The 17,707-nt window shown below is 47.0% G+C and overlaps 1 protein-coding gene across 3 annotated transcripts in view; it reads left to right on the top strand.

The window, feature by feature from the left end:
* The window catches only part of mllt1a (MLLT1 super elongation complex subunit a), a 123,633-nt gene extending 108,322 nt beyond the window's left edge, over positions 1-15,311 (top strand). For all 3 annotated transcript variants that reach the window (XR_013495544.1, XM_078198423.1, XM_078198422.1), the window contains 3 exons: positions 6,353-6,424; positions 10,492-10,563; positions 14,521-15,311. Coding sequence is in view for 2 of the 3 variants with exons in the window: in XM_078198423.1 (XP_078054549.1) it covers positions 6,353-6,424; positions 10,492-10,563; positions 14,521-14,649 (273 nt within the window). In the remaining variant the exon portion in view is untranslated. The remainder of the gene's footprint in view (positions 1-6,352; positions 6,425-10,491; positions 10,564-14,520) is intronic.
* Positions 15,312-17,707: the final 2,396 nt, after the last annotated feature.

Raw genomic sequence — 17,707 nt, 5'->3', positions numbered from 1 at the left:
CAACTCTTGTATTCAATGCCCCGGCTGCTGAAGGCAAACATGCCATATGCCTTCTTAATCACCTTGGTTCCAGCTTCAAACAGACCCGAGAGACCCATCCTATCTCTCTTCCAGTCTCCAACTGAACTCACTCATTTTTCTACAGGTTGCTAAGCAATTCTTGGGAGTCTGCATCCCGAACCTGTAAAGCATTTTATGGTCTTAGCTGGATATTGAAATGAGACTCCCACACCGACAAACGCTATTTGCTCACCCTGAAAACTAAACACAGTCTCCTTGCAAGCACAGAAACATTAAATTAAACCTACCGAAGACTGTACCTTATTTCTAATGGTTACCCAAACAAATATAAATCCCATAAAACAAAGTCTGGTTTCCAAACAGTATGTCATTCTAGGGGGAACATAGAACATAGAAAAGCTACAGCACAAACAGGCCCTTCGGCCCACAAGTTGCGCCGAACATGTCCCTACCTACTAGGCTTACCTATAACCCTCTATCTTACTAACTTCCATGAACTTATCCAAAAGTCTCTTAAAAGACCCTATCGAATCCGCCTCCACCACCACTACCGGCAGCCGATTCCACGCACCCACCACCCTCTGAGTGAAAAACTTAACCCCTAACATCTCCTCTGTACCTACTCCCCAGCACCCTAAACCTGTGACCTCTTGTGGCAACCATTTCAGCCCTGGGTAAAAGCCTCTGAGAATCCACTCTATCAATACCCCTCAACAGTGGTTCCCTACCCAAGGTGATTCAGATATGAGCTTCCCAGAAGCTTAATGCAGTCGATGTTGATTCTGCAAAAACCCCCTGTTCCATGGCAGCCATCTTGGCCAACTGGTTGGTGCCCATTTTTAAATAATAAATGTTCCAGAAGCTTCCGTATGAACACAGTCCATATTTAAAGAGATGCCTCGGTCCTATCTCCACTGGGCATGGCAAAGTGCACAGACAGGTAATTTGCCAAAGCATTCGAGAGCAAATCTGCGCAAGTGCATAAGTTAAGCAAGTAGATCCATCCAGTTGCCGGTGGCCTTCTGCCCCAGAATAGGATATTTTATGATACTTAAGCTGATGGGATAGAAAACCTTTTATACAGGTTTACCAATATCACAAAGATAAATCAGCAAAATTGCGGCAAATGGATTCACTGCAGACAAATAGGACCCGTGTTTGATTCTCGGCTTGGGTCACTGTCTGTGTGGAGTTTGCACGTTCTCCCCGTGTCCGCGTGGGTTTCCTCTCGGGTGCTCCAGTTTCCTCCCACAGCCCAAAGATGTGCAGGTTAGGTGCATTGGCCATGCTAAATTCTCCCTCAGTGTACCCAAACAGGTGCCAGAGTGTGGCGACTAGGGGATTTTCACAGTAACCTCATCGCAGTGTGAATGTAAGCCTACTTGTGACTAATAAATAAACTTTTTAAAAAAATGTACGGTCATCCACTTTGGAACAAAAAAGGATTAGAATGGAACACAGTACTTTATAAATGGTGAAACGTTAGACATAGTGGAGCTCCAAAGAGATGGGGGTTGGGGGGGGGTTGGGTGGGGGGGGGGTGGTCGTCCAGGTACACAGCTCATTAGATTATCATCCACAAATGTAGGAAATAAATGTTGGATTCTGTCATAATCATTTAGTTAGACAAGCGTTTGAGGGAGAAGGGGCTAGATGATAGATTTAGATGAGAAAAGATGGGAGGAAACGTGAGTTGGAGCATAAACGCAGCAGGGGATAGTTGGGCCGAATGGCCAGTTTCTGTGCTGTCTATCCAATATAGCTGGACTGCAGGGTTTAAATCACAAGGAGGGGATTACACAAACTAGGCCACCCTAATGTGCACGTGCCCACACGCATGCACACACACACACACACACACAAACACACGTGCGCCCACACATAGGGACACAGAGATTAGGAGCAGAAGTAGGCAAATTCAGCCCCTCAGGCCTGCTCCTCCATTCAATCAGATCATGGCTGATCTCTCCCTGGTCTCGAAGCCACCTCCCCACCTGTTCCCGGGTTTTTTGACAGTTAAGGAGTGATTTGATCAAAGTTTTCAAGCTATTGAGGGGGACAGATAGGGTGGAGAGAGGGAGAATTATTTCTGGTGGTTGGGATTATGGGACATGGGGATCTCGCCAAAAATTAGAGTCAAACCATATGGGGTTAGGTTACAGGTCAGCCGCCATCGCAGTGAATGGCAGAGCAAACAGGAGAGGGGCTGTCCCTATGCTGCTCCGTTCCCAGATATATATTGTTTAAAGTTGTCATCTCATCATTTTGTGCCAATATGCTGCAACCTTTTCAATGTGAATTGATTGTGAGCCAATGCTTTTACAGAGACAGGCGGGTTATTTCAGACTACTGTCTGCTTAGTGGGAACCAACCACTTTGCTACAGGGTGACAATGCCAAGCTTTCTTAAATGACTCATGCGCACACACACACAGACACAGACACACACACACACACAGACACACACACACAGACACACACGCACACACGCACAGACACACACACACACAGACACACACACACAGGCACACACGCACACAGACACACACGCACAGACACACAGACACACACACACACAGACATACACACAGACACACACACAGACATACACACAGACACACACACAGAGACAGACACACACACACACACAGACACACACACACAGACACACACAGACACACACACACAGACACACACACACAGACACACACACACAGACACACACACACGCACAGACACACACGCACAGACACACACGCACAGACACACACGCACAGACACACACGCACAGACACACACGCACAGACACACACACAGACACACACACAGACACACACACACAGACACACACGCACAGACACACACACACAGACACACACGCAGACACACACACACACAGACACACACACAGACACACACACAGACACACACACAGACACACACACAGACATACACACTGACACACACAGACGCACACAGACACACACACACAGACACACACACACGCAGACACACACGCAGACACACGCACACACACACAGACACACACACACGCAGACACGCACGCAGACACACGCACACACACACAGACACACACACACAGACATACACACATACATACATACACACACATATACATACACACACAGCGCACACACACGTACATACACTTGCATGTACATACACACAGACACACACAACATACATATATGCACACACACATACACAAACACGTGCCCATGCACAGGAACATAGGGATTAGGAGCAGAAGTAGGCAATTTCAGCCCTTCACGCCTGCTCTGCCATTCAATCAGATCACGGCTGATCTCTCCCTGGTCTCAAATCCACCTCCCCACCTGTTCCCCATATCCCTTTTTTATTAGAAATATATCTTTCTCCCTCTTGAAACCATTCAATGATTCAGACTGCACCGCACTATGGGGCAGCAAGTTCCACAAATTCACCACCCTCTGCGAGAAGTAGTTAGTTGCTCCTCATCTGAGTTTTAAATCTACTGCTTCTCAACACGCACACACGCACAGATGCGCGCGCACGCACAGATGCGTGCACACGCACAAATGCGCACACACGCACAGATGCACACACGCACAAATGCGCACACACGCACAGATGCGCACACGCACAAATGCGCACACACGCACAGATGCACACACGCACAAATGCGCACAGATGCACACACGCACAGATGCGCGCACACGCACAAATGCGCACACACGCACAGATGCACACACGCACAAATGCGCACAGATGCGCACACGCACAGATGCGCACACACGCACAGATGCGCACACGCACAGATGCGCACACACGCACAAATGCGCACACGCACAAATGCGCACACGCACAAATGCGCACACGCACAGATGCGCGCACACGCACAGATGCGCGCACACGCACAGATGCGCGCACACGCACAGATGCGCGCACACGCACAGATGCGCGCACACGCACAGATGCGCGCACACGCACAGATGCGCGCACACGCACAGATGCGCGCACGCACAGATGCGCGCGCACGCACAAATGCGCGCACACGCACAAATGCACGCACACGCACAGATGCGCACACACAGCATTCTGTGACACACAAGCATATCTGCAGATTCCAGCCTTTACCATCAGATGGAGCTGCAGATCTCCACAAAGGTGGAAGCAGCTTCAGTTGTAACTTGGGAAAGTAATGATACGATGGGAAAAGAGCAAGGATAATTAGATAGCCCTTTCATAAACCCGGTATGGACAGAATGGTCTGCTCTAGACAGAAAGACAGACGTGCTGGTTAGGTGCATTGGCCATGCGAAATTCTCCCTCAGTGTACCCGAACAGGCGCCAGAGTGTGGCGACTAGGGGATTTTCACAGTAACTTCAATGCAGTGTTAATGTAAGCCTACTTGTGACACTAATAAATAAACTTTAAGAATCTTCTCTGGTGTGTTATTCCAGGAATCTATGACAGTGTTCTCTAATTGCCAGCATTTATTGCCTGTTCCTAATTGTCTGAGATGTTGGTGGTGAACTGCCTTCTTGAACCTCAGCAGTCCATGTGGAGTAGGTACACCCACAGTGCTGTTAGGGAGGGGATTCCAGAATTTTGACTCAGTGACAGTGAAGGAACGGCGATATATTTCCAAGTGAGGATGGTGAGAGGCTTGGAGGGGAATTTCCCAGGCATCTGCTGCCCTTGTCCTTCCAAATGGAAGTAGTCTTGTGTTTGGAGGGTGCTGTCTAAGGAGCCTTGGTGAGTTCCTGCAATGCATCTTGTAGATGGTGCACATGGCTGCCACGGTGCACCGGCGGTGGAGGGGAGTGAATATTTGTGGAAGGGGTACCAATCAATTTGTCCTGGATGGTATTAAGTTTCTTGAGTTGAACCCATGGCTTAAATTCCTCATGTTTTGGGTATGGTACACTGTCCACACATGCATTATATACATGCACACTTTACCTTATGTCAACATTTCTGATGGGAATTTCAGTGATCCTCTGCCATGCCACTAAATGGGTTCCCTACACTAACGACAGCGACTACACTTCAAATGTGAAGGACCTTCGAACAACCTGTTGTGAAAGGTGCTTCCTTTAATGGGAATTCACCATTGACATCTCTGCTAAACTGAAATGCCTCCCATCTCACAGTAGCAGCTTGCTCCCTGACGCGGGTTGCTGTGCTGCATCCTTCATCCCTTCAAAGACTAGTTCCTGCGGCAAAGCTGTTGACCTCCTGATTTTTACTCGTTAACCATTTATGGGGGGGGGGGGATTTACCCCAAGGACATGATTGACTCTGGAAGTCGATTGAGGTAGAATTTCCAACTCTCAATCTGACCTCGTGGTGATTTCATCGTATTTTCGTTGATCGGGGGCAGTTAATTTTGCAGACAGAGCATCTCTGCTCTTCAGTAAGAGCTTTACCACTGCTGGGGACTGGAATTACCTGCGGGGACACTCAACATTGCAGCTGAAGTTTCAAAAGTGAACGGAAGGTCACTTAAATTGTCAGAACAAAGCGTTGTAGAGGCTCTGAAAGCCCAACCGCTATGGAACAAGCAGCTTGAGAGGTATTAGAGGGAGAGTATTTAGATCCCCAGTCTTTAGCCAAGATCCTGCTGGAACAGGTCACTGCCACCACCTTCCTTTTGGTCCATTATTATTGCAGAGGTGGAGATAAAGGGAAGCTGGCCTGAGTAATAAGCCCGACTGCCTCACCACACAAAATGGGGCAGATACTCGGCAAGATATCAGTAACGAGGAGTCGGGGCACGAGTGGGGAGTAGATAATCTGGCTGGCCTGTGTGAGAGGTGTAGATCTGGCTTGGGACCCTCCCTGTCCCAATTTTCTCATTTACTGGGCATCCCATGAACTGTTAATGAGTTAGTTTGATGGAACACGGTCGTTGGCTTTTAACCGTCCTCTGAAATGGCCCCGCTAGCCACTCAGTTTAGGGACAGCGAGGGATGGGCAACAGTTGCAGGCCTTGCCAGTGACACCCCCATCTCAGGAAAGAATAAGGAACGACTATGTAGGGACCAGCTGGAGGTCAGGAGCTTCTCTCTAAGTGAGGAGGAATTAGCCCAGGGCTGTCCCGCACACCAGAAATGCTGCTCAAGGGTTTGGGATCCATTGTCCTCTCTGCTCTGAAATGGCAAACCTCATGGTGGGTCTAAAGGAAAAGATGAAATGTTTTAAAATAAAGGGATCGTGAAGACAAACCACATGCTTTAAAGGAAAATGAAATAAATAAGTGAATGTTGTAGAAAACAAAATCTCTAATTAATTGACGTCTGAATATTTATGTTTATCTCCATTACAGACATCTGGCAGAAAAAGCCCCGAAAACTGTGAAAAACCTGAAAAGCTATTTAAAAAAGGATTGCAAGACAAGGTGAACAACTCTGAATTATCAAGCAACTGCATCTGTGCACAAATAGTTAGAGCCATAACTTTGTATCAAATGTATCAACGTCTTGCCATATTTTTATTCCACAATTTTCACATTAATTTCTCAAGTGGCGTTTAATAGTACTTGCTGCGATTTTATATGATGTTTTATTTGTGGGTGCCACTGTGCCGTGTGGGTGAAACAGTGGTTAGCACTGCCACCTCTCAGCGCCAGGGACCTGGGTTCAATTCTGGACTTGAGTGGCTGTCTGTGTGGAGTTTGCACATTCTCCCCATGTCTGCGTGGGTTTCCTCCAGGTGCTCCGATTTGCTCCCACAATCCAAAGATCTGTAGGTTAGGTGGATTGGCCAGGGTAAATGCGTGAGGTTGCAGGGGTAGGGCGGGGGCATGGATGGGATGCTCTTTCGGAGAGTCGGTGCAGACTCGACGGGCCGGATGACCTCTTTCTGCGCTGTAGGGATTCTATGATCACATAAGAGGTGATGGCCTAGTGGTGTTATTGCTAGAAATTCAGCTAATGTCCTGGGGACCCGGGTTCGAATCCCACCACGGCAGATGGTGGAATTTGAATTCAATAAAAAAAAATCTGGAATTAAGAATCTGATGATCATGAAAACATTGTCAATTGTTGGAAAAACCCATCTGGTTCACTAATGAACCCTGCCGTCCTTACCTGGTCTGGCCTACATGTGACTCCAGAGCCACCGCAATGTGGTTGACTCTCAGCTGCCCTCCAAGAGCAACTAGGGATGGGCAATAAATGCTGGCCAGCCAGCGACGCCCATGTCCCACGAATGAATTTTTAAAAAAAATCCATATCAGCATCTTCTGCAGGAAGGAAAACTAACAAAGCTTGATGTGGTGATTTGTAAGCATGAACTCAACGTCTAATTAATTAGGAAGGAAATTTCTTGCAGTCCCAGTCCTTGCCTCGCGGTTGTGGCCAGGGGCAGTATTCTCCTCTGTTCCTGCTCCTACCCAATGAATCCAATCATAAAACTGGACACTTGGCCAAAGAAACTGGGAGTGCACTCGGAAAATGAAGAAGAAGCAGGGCTGGAAAATCATGGGTGATTTCCTCATTAATGCAATACACCTCAGCTGTTCGGAGTCCACATCACATATCGGGGTGAATTTTCCGATTCCGCCCACCACGGGAATCGTAGCGGGTTGGGGGGGTGGGGTGCTGCAGACCACAGAAAGGCCTGCTGACCTCGGGTGGGATTTTCCAGTTTCGGGGCAAGCGCGGCCGGAAGATCCCGGCTACCATTCCCGTCAAATGGACAACTCAGGAGACTTGGGGCCTGGCAGTGTAGATGAGAGGGAATTGTTGACGCGTTTTTTATTTGCATTTGCAAATATATTTTGTTCTACGCATTAATCGGTTGGTGAATTTTGTTTCATTTTCCAATAATTTCCTCCTCTTTGGTTGATGTAGTTGCCATGGGAGCAGCATCATAAAAAAACAGCCTCAATGCAAATTTTAGAATAAGGTTAGGCCCCAACTTTTAGAAACGAGAAGACAGGTTCGTGGCGAGACAACAAATGCAGGTGCAGTGATTCCCAAGGCATTTATTTCTCTCACATCATTGCCACAAGATTCACATTTATTTACCCCCCCCTCCCCAACCCCGTCCACAAAACTGACGAATATCTGCTTCACAAGAGAGGCTGTCACAGAGTTCCATCATCATTCGCACACTGAACATCTGGAGCAGAGGCAGCCCCAGCTGCTGTTGCAACAAGAACCCAGCTTGCATTTATATATCTGCCACACAGAAAAACATCCCCAGCTGCTGCACAGGATTGGAAGTTTGGCACCTGCCCAAAGAAGGGGCTGTTAGGAGGGGAAGCCCTGGTTAAAGACAGGGGTTTTCAGGAGGGCTTTAGGAAGGAGAGGAAAACGGAGAAGCAAAAACCGCTACCACACCTCGAGCTTTCCCTCTTCTTCCACATTCTTCCAAGCTTACTGCAGGAGAGATCTGCGGCACGGTGGCACAGTGGTTAGCACTACTGCCTCGCAGCGCCAGGGACCCGGGTAAAATTCCGGCCTTTGGTGCCTGTGTGGAGACACAGGGTGGAGGGAAGGGCCTGCACTTGCAGAGAGACAGTGCAGACTCGATGGGCCTAATGGCCTCTTTCTGCACTGACTGGATTCTACGATATCAGGCTGCCTGCTAAAGTTTAAAGTTAATTTATTTGTGTCACGAGTAGGCTTACATTAACACTGCAATGAAGTTACTGTGAAAATCGCCTAGTCACCACACTCTGGTGTCTATTCGGGTACACTGAGGGAGAATTTAGCATGGCCAATGCACCTAACCCACACATCTTTGGACTGTGGGAGGAAACCGGAGCACTCGGAGGAAACCCACGCAGACCCGGGGAGAACGTGCACATTCCACACAGACAGTGACTCAAGCCGGGAATCGAACCCGGGTCCCTGGCGCTGTGAGGCAGCAGTGCTAACCACTGTGCCATCGTACCGCCCATGGACACATTTATCAAACCAGTGACAAACACTGTGCTGGAAAGGGGCAACGCATTTTCCTGGAATAAAGTAATCAGTTCGATTAGACGTAGAGGTGCCCAGATTGTTGTTAGCGGCAGACTCCCCTTAAATGCAATTCAGTGAGAATGAGGCCACTGTGGGCATCTGGGATCCTCATTAAAGACCCCGTGGCCTACAAAACAGAATGAACTTGCCTTCCTACCATGTTCAGGTGATCACAGTAACTCAGTGACCGCTATACTGGATGCCTGCCTTATGCAAAGGTTCACGGTACCTGCATTATTTGACGATGTATATCCCATAGTCCAAGGCTAATTTCTTCATTTCTGACAACTGGCTCCTATGAGAACCCGTTCCCACCAACATCCAAGGAAGTCCTTGGTCTGGAAGTTTAGTATAGAATCCCTACAGTGCAGAAGGAGGCCATTTGGCCCACCGAGTCTGTGCCAATCACAATCCAACCCAGGCCCTATTCCTGTAACCCCACATATTTACCCTGTTAATCCCCCTGACACTAAGGGTCAATTTAGCCAATCCACCTAACCTGCACATCTTTGGACTGTGGGAGGAAACCAGAGCACCCAGAGGAAACCCACGCAGACACGGGGAGAATGTGCATCCTTGCTTTCTTTGGACAATACCTCCACCTACAAGAAAGTAATGTGAGCCTGCAGTACACAGCGAAAGAGCATGTGCAGAAATTGAAATGGTTTATGTACAACACTGTTCATCTCAAAGGGTGACTGAAAAATTAACATTTGACTATGCTAATTAGGCCCAACAGGAAATCTGTGCAACTTACTTTCTCTTCCCCCCGGAACTGGCGAGCATCTTCACTTCGTAGTCAGACACAAGGGGCGGGATTTTCCAGCCGTGTTTGCTCCAAGACCGGAAAATCCTGCCAGAGGTCAACAGACCTTTGCCTGGTCCGTGTCCCACTGGCTATGATTCCCGTGGCAGGGCAGGATGGGAAAATTCCACCCAAGATGTTGGGGTGACTGCATTGATTGTTGAGCAACCTCCTATCATGAAGGTTGCCCTTGCAGTTCTACTTGAGGCCTTTCAGCCCAAGTAAGCCCCTCCTTGGAGTAACTCCTGCAGCCTGAGCTCCAAAGTATTAGCATCAAAAGGAACACAGAAGCCCAATAGCTCCCATTGTGCTATTGTGAGTAGTTAGTGCACATTGCTACCACCATTACAGCTTCCCCTATAGAGTCAGCTGCAGTGCTCGGAACACTGCTCTCTTGCCAGATTTTACAGTGCCCAACTAAATGCAAACCTGGGCAAATGTGCTATGCCAGTATTCTATTCAGGGTACTAAATGTTGTTAGAGAATTTGCTGCAGTCCGTCCCCTGAGCTGCCAGGTGACCCTATGTTACCTTGAGCCGGGCGAGCCTCATTTTGGCTGCTTTTGGAAAATGGTGAGGGGGTAGGTGTATCAGTATGTAAAGCGAAATGCGTTAGAACTAGATAAAGCTTAGTTTTTGCAGTTTGATGCCAAGGTAACGATACTAATATTCACTTTCCTTTCTCCAGTCATATACAGAGGAATTGGTAGATCTTCATCGCAGGTTGATGGCATTACGAGAACGCAACGTGTTGCAACAGGTAAATTGTAGATGCACCCGTGGAAGCCACACATAGACCGGGGTCTCCTGCCCCCTTCCCTCCCTCGCTGCATCTTCCACCAACGGAGGTGGCTCTCCATTGGCCACCAGAGGGAATCATCCAGACCCGCTGAAGTCATTGGCTATTGGTGTTGCTTGCCAGCCATGTCACCAGGGAAACCATCGCGTGGGGTGGGGAGGGGGGGGGGCCTTTGGCAGGGCTGGAAAATCCCAGCCATAGACAATTCTTCATTGATAGCATTGCTTCTTTAAGTGTTCAGGTCAATCTCAATAAAAATTTTAACTTGAATTATTTTGAATGGTTACATTCGCTTTTAGGTAATAGGTTTTTTTTCCTGCTACAAAATTGCCACTTGGACTCCCAGAATTTCCAATCTGGTTGCCCCCGCAGCAATCTGCAACCTCTTGCCGGCTTTGAACACCTTTTCCAGAGTTTTGTATTCCTCTTTTTGAATTACTTTATAGAATCATAGAATCCTACAGTGCAGAAGGAGGCCATTCGGCCCATCGAGTCTGCATCGACCACAATCCCACCCAGGCCCTATCCCCGTAACCCCATGCATTTATCCTAGCTAGTTCTTTTGACACTAAGGGGCAATTTAGCATGGCCAATCCACCTAACCCACCATCTTTGGACTGTGGGAGGAAACTGGAGCACCCGGAGGAAACCCACGTAGACACAGGGAGAACGTGCAAACTCCACACAGACGGTGACCCAAGCCAGGAATCGAACCCGGGTCCCTGGCGCTGTGAGGCAGCAGTGCTAACCACTGTGCCACCGTGCCGCCCTATTTGATTTGATTTGATTTTCACCAGGGCGATTAGAACTGATATTCAATATGGCAAAGAATCATAGAGACATTACTGTGCAGGAAGAAGCTATTTGGCCCATCAAGTCCATGCCTGCTTTCTGAAGAGTTATCCAGCCAGTCCCATCCCTCCACTCTATCCCTGCAGCTTTATTTGCCTCACTTGCCCAAGTGGTTTCCTTCTGAAATTATGATTGTCTCTATGCCGACCACCCTTAATAGGCAGTGAGTTTCAGAGTTTTGTCACTGGCTGCTTGTAAAGTTCTTCCTCACCTCTGCCCTGTATCCCTTGCCCAGAACATTAAACCCGTGCTCCCACTCCTCCCTTGTACCAAGGAAAAGCAGTCATTTGGAGCGTGCGACTTTCAAATCATAGAATCCCTACAGTACAGAAGGAGGCCATTTGGCCTATCCTGTCTGTACCGACCACAATCCCATCCAATGACTGCCTGTCTGTGTACATAATTCAAAGTCTACCCGCAATGCTTTTAAAGGAGCCACATCTGAAATTGCCATTTTAGATCATTGATCAGGTTGGACTCATCATGTGAAGGTATCAGCCATGGCTCAGTGGTAGTGTTTGCACCTCGGGGTCAGATGATTGTGTGTTCAAACACCAGTCAAGAGACTTAAGCATCTTACCAAGCCTGACACGTCATTAAGGGACCACTGCTTTCTGGATGTTGATGGTAAACTGAGGTTCTAACTGCACAAGGTAGATGTGAAAGATCCCATGGTACTATTCGAAAATCAGGAGAACATTCCTTCAGCTTGCATCACCAAACAGATGATCTGGTCGTTCATCTCTTTGCTGAATGTGGATCTTTGATGTGTGGACATTGCCGACCATGTTTTCCTACAATAGTTCTTCAAAACAACATCATCACCTGTGAAACACTTTAGGATATCTTAAATGAAAGGTACAATATAAACACCTGCTAAATTGTCCCGTAGTGTCCAAGGATGTGTAGGTTATGTGGAGAGGCCATGGGCAGCATGGTGGCACAGTGGTTACCACTGCTGCCTCAAAGCGCAAGGAATTCCGGCCTCGGGTCACTGTCTGTGTGGAGTCTGCACGTTCTCCCCATGTCTGCGTGGGTTTCCTCCGGTTTCCTCCCACAGTCTAAAGATGTGCGGGTTAGGTTGATTGGCCATGCTAAATTGACCCTAGTATCTGGGGATCAACAGGGTAAATATGTGGGGTTACGGGGATAGGGCCTGGATGGGATTGTGGTTGGTGCAGATTCGGGCCGAATGGCCTCCTTCTGCACTGTAGAGATTCTATGATAAATGTGTGGGGTTATGGGGTTAAACTCAGCAGGCCTGCCAGCATCTATCAGAGAAACAGGGCTAACGCCTCGAGTCATAGACCCTTGTCATTCACTTTACTTTCCTTTATTCTTTCATGGCATGTGGGTATCACTGGCAATTGACCATCCCTGTTGCCCTTGAACTGATTGGCTTGTTAGGCCATTGCTGTGGGTCTGGAGTCACATGTGGACAGACCAGGCAAAGGTTGGCAGACTTCCTTCCCTGGGGCGACACGGTGGCACAGTGGTAAGCACTGCTGCTTCACAGCACCAGTGACCTGGATTCAATTCCAGTCTTGGGTGGCTGTGTGGAGTTTACACATTCTCCCCGTGTCTGCATGGGTTTCCTTCGGGTACTCCAGTTTCCTCCCACACTTCAAAGATGTGCAGTTTAGGTGGACTGGCCATGCCAAATTGCCCCTGAAGTGTCCCAAGATGTGTACGTTGGAAGGATCAGTGGGGTAAATGCATGGGGTTAAGGGAATGGGGCGGGATCTGGGTAAGATACTCTGTCGGATTGTCGGTACAGACCCAATGGGCCGAATGGCTTCCTTCTGCACTGTAGGGATTCTATAAAATTCTTACTCATAAAGTGAATTTATCTTTGATGGGTTTACGCTTTTCCACAGGGTTGCTTTTCTCATTAGTCCCATCCGAGTGGTTCAGTTTCTTCCACAGTTGATAGAACATATTTTTAAAATAACGTTTTTGATTGGGATGGGGGAATTCTGTTACAGCCAATCTGGGGAATGAGTTCTGGAAATGAAGAATACAAACCTCTATACTGTATATGATACCGAAGCATTTATTTAACCAAAGTTATACCTTGATTTGCAACCAGGATGACTGTTCTTCCCTGAGAATAAATCAACCTCTGTGTGGTCAGTCATTATTAACAGCACCAAATATTGTGTTGTGTTTTCGCTGTATTTACTGTTTATCTTCCATGGAGGCAGTGCGCAGTGGTACTGTCACTGGACTAGTAATCAAGAGACCCAGAGCAAGATCCGGGGATCCGGGTTCAAATCCCATCAAGGCAGATGGTGAAATATGAATTCAATGAAAATCTGGAATTTTAAGATCCATCAGTGACCATGAAACCATTGTCAATTGTAAAAACCCATCTGGTTCACTAGTGTCCTTTGGGGAAAATCTGCTGTCCTTAACTTGGTCTGGCTTACATGGTGTGGAGATGCCGGCGTTGGCATCATGGCTACCATCGACACCGCAAACTGCCGGCTCCAAGTGGAGAGGATCTCCAAGAAGATCGCGCATATCGACACTGGCTTACACGGGGCAGCACGGTGGCACAGTGGTTAGCACTGCTGCCTCACAGCTCCAGGGACCTCGGTTCGATTCCAGCCTCGGGTCCCTGTCTGTGTGGAGTTTCCACTTTCTCCCCGTGTCTGCGTGGGTTTCCTCCAGGTGCTCCGGTTTCCCCTCGCTGCCCAAAGATGTGCGGGTTAGGTTGATTGGTCAGGCTAAATTGTCCCTTAGTGTCCCGGGATGCATAGGTTAGAGGGATTAGCTGGGTAAATAGGTAGGGTTACGGGGATAGGGCCTGGGTGGGATTGTTATCGGTGCAGGGTTGATGGGCCGAATGGCCTCCTTCTGCACTGTAGGGATTCTATGTGACTCCAGACCCACAGCAATGTGGTTGACTTGCAAATGTCTTCTGAAATGGAGGGCAGTTAGGGACGAGCAATAAATGCTGAATAAATTAAAAAATTCCATCAAAGTTGACTTTGGTCAAAATCTGAAGAATTTACCTGAATTTCTGAACCTGGTTTTGAGCAGTCTTTATTTTCCTTTCAACAGATTGTGAACCTTATTGAAGAAACAGGACATTTCAATGTTACAAACACAACTTTTGACTTTGACCTTTTCTCATTGGATGAATCCACTGTCCGTAAGCTACAGAGTTACTTAGAGGCTACAGCGACATGACAAATCTCGGGCCTTCAGCGCAGACTGTAGTATTTTTAATTAAGAACTAAGGCATTGGACTTCGACCCCTGTAGGATGGAAGGCACGGCCTGTGAGATGAGGAGCAGCAATGTTACCGGACGTTGAATACTACCCTGTCTCAAAAAAACTGAGAGGCTCAAGTTCAAACCACCACCGCACGGGATTAAGAAAGTCATTGTCAAAGCCTAAATTTTATCACCATTTATCCGTTCCCTGAAAGCAGAGCTATTCTACTGGGCCGGGGGCAGAGAGAAAGGAAGGATACCAAGTGACTTCCTCCAAGAGGTCTTCGCGTCTCTCCGTGCTGCCAGAAGAACACGGGAACAAAATGTTTTTTTAAGAAGCATTTGATGGGACTTTTGTTTTAGTTTAGTGAATTTGTGTGAAATTTTACCTGGAGACTCCAGAAGTAATGTATATATTCTGAAAAGAACAAATGAGCTACATCCCTGATGTGAACCGAAGAATTCTGTGGTCTCTAATAAAATGCCAAACAATACAATTTTACCGTGGAAGTAAGGTTCCATAAAATGCTAGGCACATTATTGACATCAGTGTCACTAATGTGGTCTCTGAATCCAGAATACAGATCTTACTGCATTGTATATTATCTAAAGAATATATATTTTTGAACCCTTTGAGTACTGCCTATCCTTTCCCATTTCCAAAATCTGCACATTTTTAAAATCTGCATTTTGCGTAATGGTCTCGAATCATGCATTTTAGATATTGTCACATAAAAGGGACATTTAATTTCAAAGCATTTTGCCATGCAGGAGGCCGGCCACCTGTGCTACCCTGCCTGGACCGACCCTCCAAAAGAAAAAGCTTAATTCACCTGCCCTTTCGCCCAAAACCACTCTTGTTCCTTTGAGGTTTCAGATCCAAATCCCTGCCATGATCCCGTAAATATTGTCTGCCTGGTTTTTTTTTAAACAAACCCATGTGGGATATCACTTTGCCTTTTGCAAATCCAAAAGCACACCGGCCAGAATTTTACAGGCCCGCCCGCTCTGGAATTGGGGCCGGCGAGGCTCGCAGAACGGAATTCTCCATTGGCCTCGGGCGGGATTTTACGAGCCTCGCCCGAGCAAGGTCATAAAATCCCGACCGCCATTTGCATTTCCTTATCAATACAATTTTTTCCTCAAAGAACTTTTAAGTCCACCAGTCACGGCTTGTCTTTTGTAAATCCATGCTCACTATCCATAATCCAAATATTTCTATGCATTAGTTTCATCATATTATCGCATCTAGAAGCTTATCCACTATTCATGTTAGACTGAGTTATCCACTTTATTCCATTCTTAGGGGTGTTACACTGACAGCCCCCCAGTCCTCTCACATAACTTTCAAATAGAAACTAGAAGCAGGAGAAGGCCATTCGGCCCTTTGAGCCTGCTCCACCATTCATTTTGATCATCGAATTCAATGTCCTGATCCCGCCTCCCCCCCACCACCCCCCTCCCAATCCCTTTAGCCCCAAGAGCCATAATAGAAACATGAAATGCAAGATGGTTGAAAATGTTTGGTCAAGGTCTTTGTTAGGCTGGAAAATGGTCATCTTGTCCTGGAATACTTGTTGGTGCAACATCAAGCAGAAGTCAGCTCTTGATTTTCACGCTAACGTTTCCTCCTTGCAGACATTTCTTCTAAATAGCACTGGTTCAATAGCAATAATCTTGAGGTGGAGCTGCAGGGTGTGGGGAGGATGGCAGAGGAGAAAAGAAAACGCGTTAACAGATTTGCAAAGCTGGAAAGACTTTTTGATCCAGCACAATGAATGACACTTAGAAATGCCTAAGTTCTTACTGTTTGAATTCAAAGGAGTGAATTATTAAGAATGGATTTTTATTTTTATTCAGTCACCACATAATTATTAAGAATGTAAGTAGCTACAACATAAAAATAGAGGATCTGCTTTATAGCAAAATACAATTGCAACAAGGGGCTGGCATGGTGGCACAGTGGGTAGCACTGTCGCCTCACACCGCCAGGGATCTGGTTTCGATTCCCGGCTTGGGTTGCTGTCTGTGTGGAGTTTGCACATTCTCCCAGCGTCTGTGTGGGTTTCCTCCGGGTGCTCCAGCTTCCTCCCACAGTCCGAAAGATGTGCTGGTTAGGTGTACTGGCCATGTTAAATTTTCCCTCAATGTTACCCGAATAGGCGCTGGAGTGTGGTGACCAGGGGATTTTCACAGTAACTTCATTGCAGTGTTAATGTAAGCCTACTTGTGACACTAATAAATGAACTGAACTGAAGAGACCAGGAGATAGATATTAATCCCAATGTCCTCAACACCGAACAGAAGTTTCTAGAGGCTGTCATTAGGGACAGATGGACTGGGTATTTACACACAAATGAGCAAGGCAGCATAAAGGGTAAGTCATGCCTGATGAACCTAGTTGAATTGTTTGCGGAGGGAACAAACTTGGTAGATAAAGGGGTGTCTATGCATACTATTTGTATACGGACTCGCAGAAGGCATTTGACAAATTTCCACATAATAGACTTTTAACACAAATGAAAGTTTATGGAATTGGAGGCAATCTATTAGCTTGGATAGGGAGTTGATTAGGAGGTTGAAGACTGAGGGTAGGAATACTGAGCATGTACTCAAATTGGCAGGATCTGTACTGGGACGTCAGCTTTTCACCATATTTATAAATGATTTAGATGAAGGTATTGGAGTCATATATCTAAGTTTGCTGACACAAAGTCGGGTTGAATGGTTGATGGGAGCTGAATTTTGCAAAGACATTGACATTAGTGAGAAGGTGGAGTTCAATGTGAGATCGTCCACTTTAGACCTAATTTTGAAATGGGGGGGGGAAGATAGGAATTGTGGACAGTGATTTATTGGGGTCCAAGAACAGAAATTACAAAGCTAGAGGACAGGTACAAGAAAGGCTAATGGAATAAGGGCTGAAATAGAAAGGAATGGAAGTTATGCTGAAGATGTAGAAATCTCTGGTTAGACCCCCATCTGAAGTACTGATTTCAGCTTTGGATAGAACATCTCAGGAAGGACATATA

Source organism: Mustelus asterias, chromosome 26 (assembly GCF_964213995.1).
Source record: "Mustelus asterias chromosome 26, sMusAst1.hap1.1, whole genome shotgun sequence".
Classification (NCBI taxonomy): domain Eukaryota; kingdom Metazoa; phylum Chordata; class Chondrichthyes; order Carcharhiniformes; family Triakidae; genus Mustelus; species Mustelus asterias.
The sequence above is the reverse complement of the archived record's forward strand: the minus strand, read 5'-3'. Positions and strand labels throughout refer to the sequence as shown.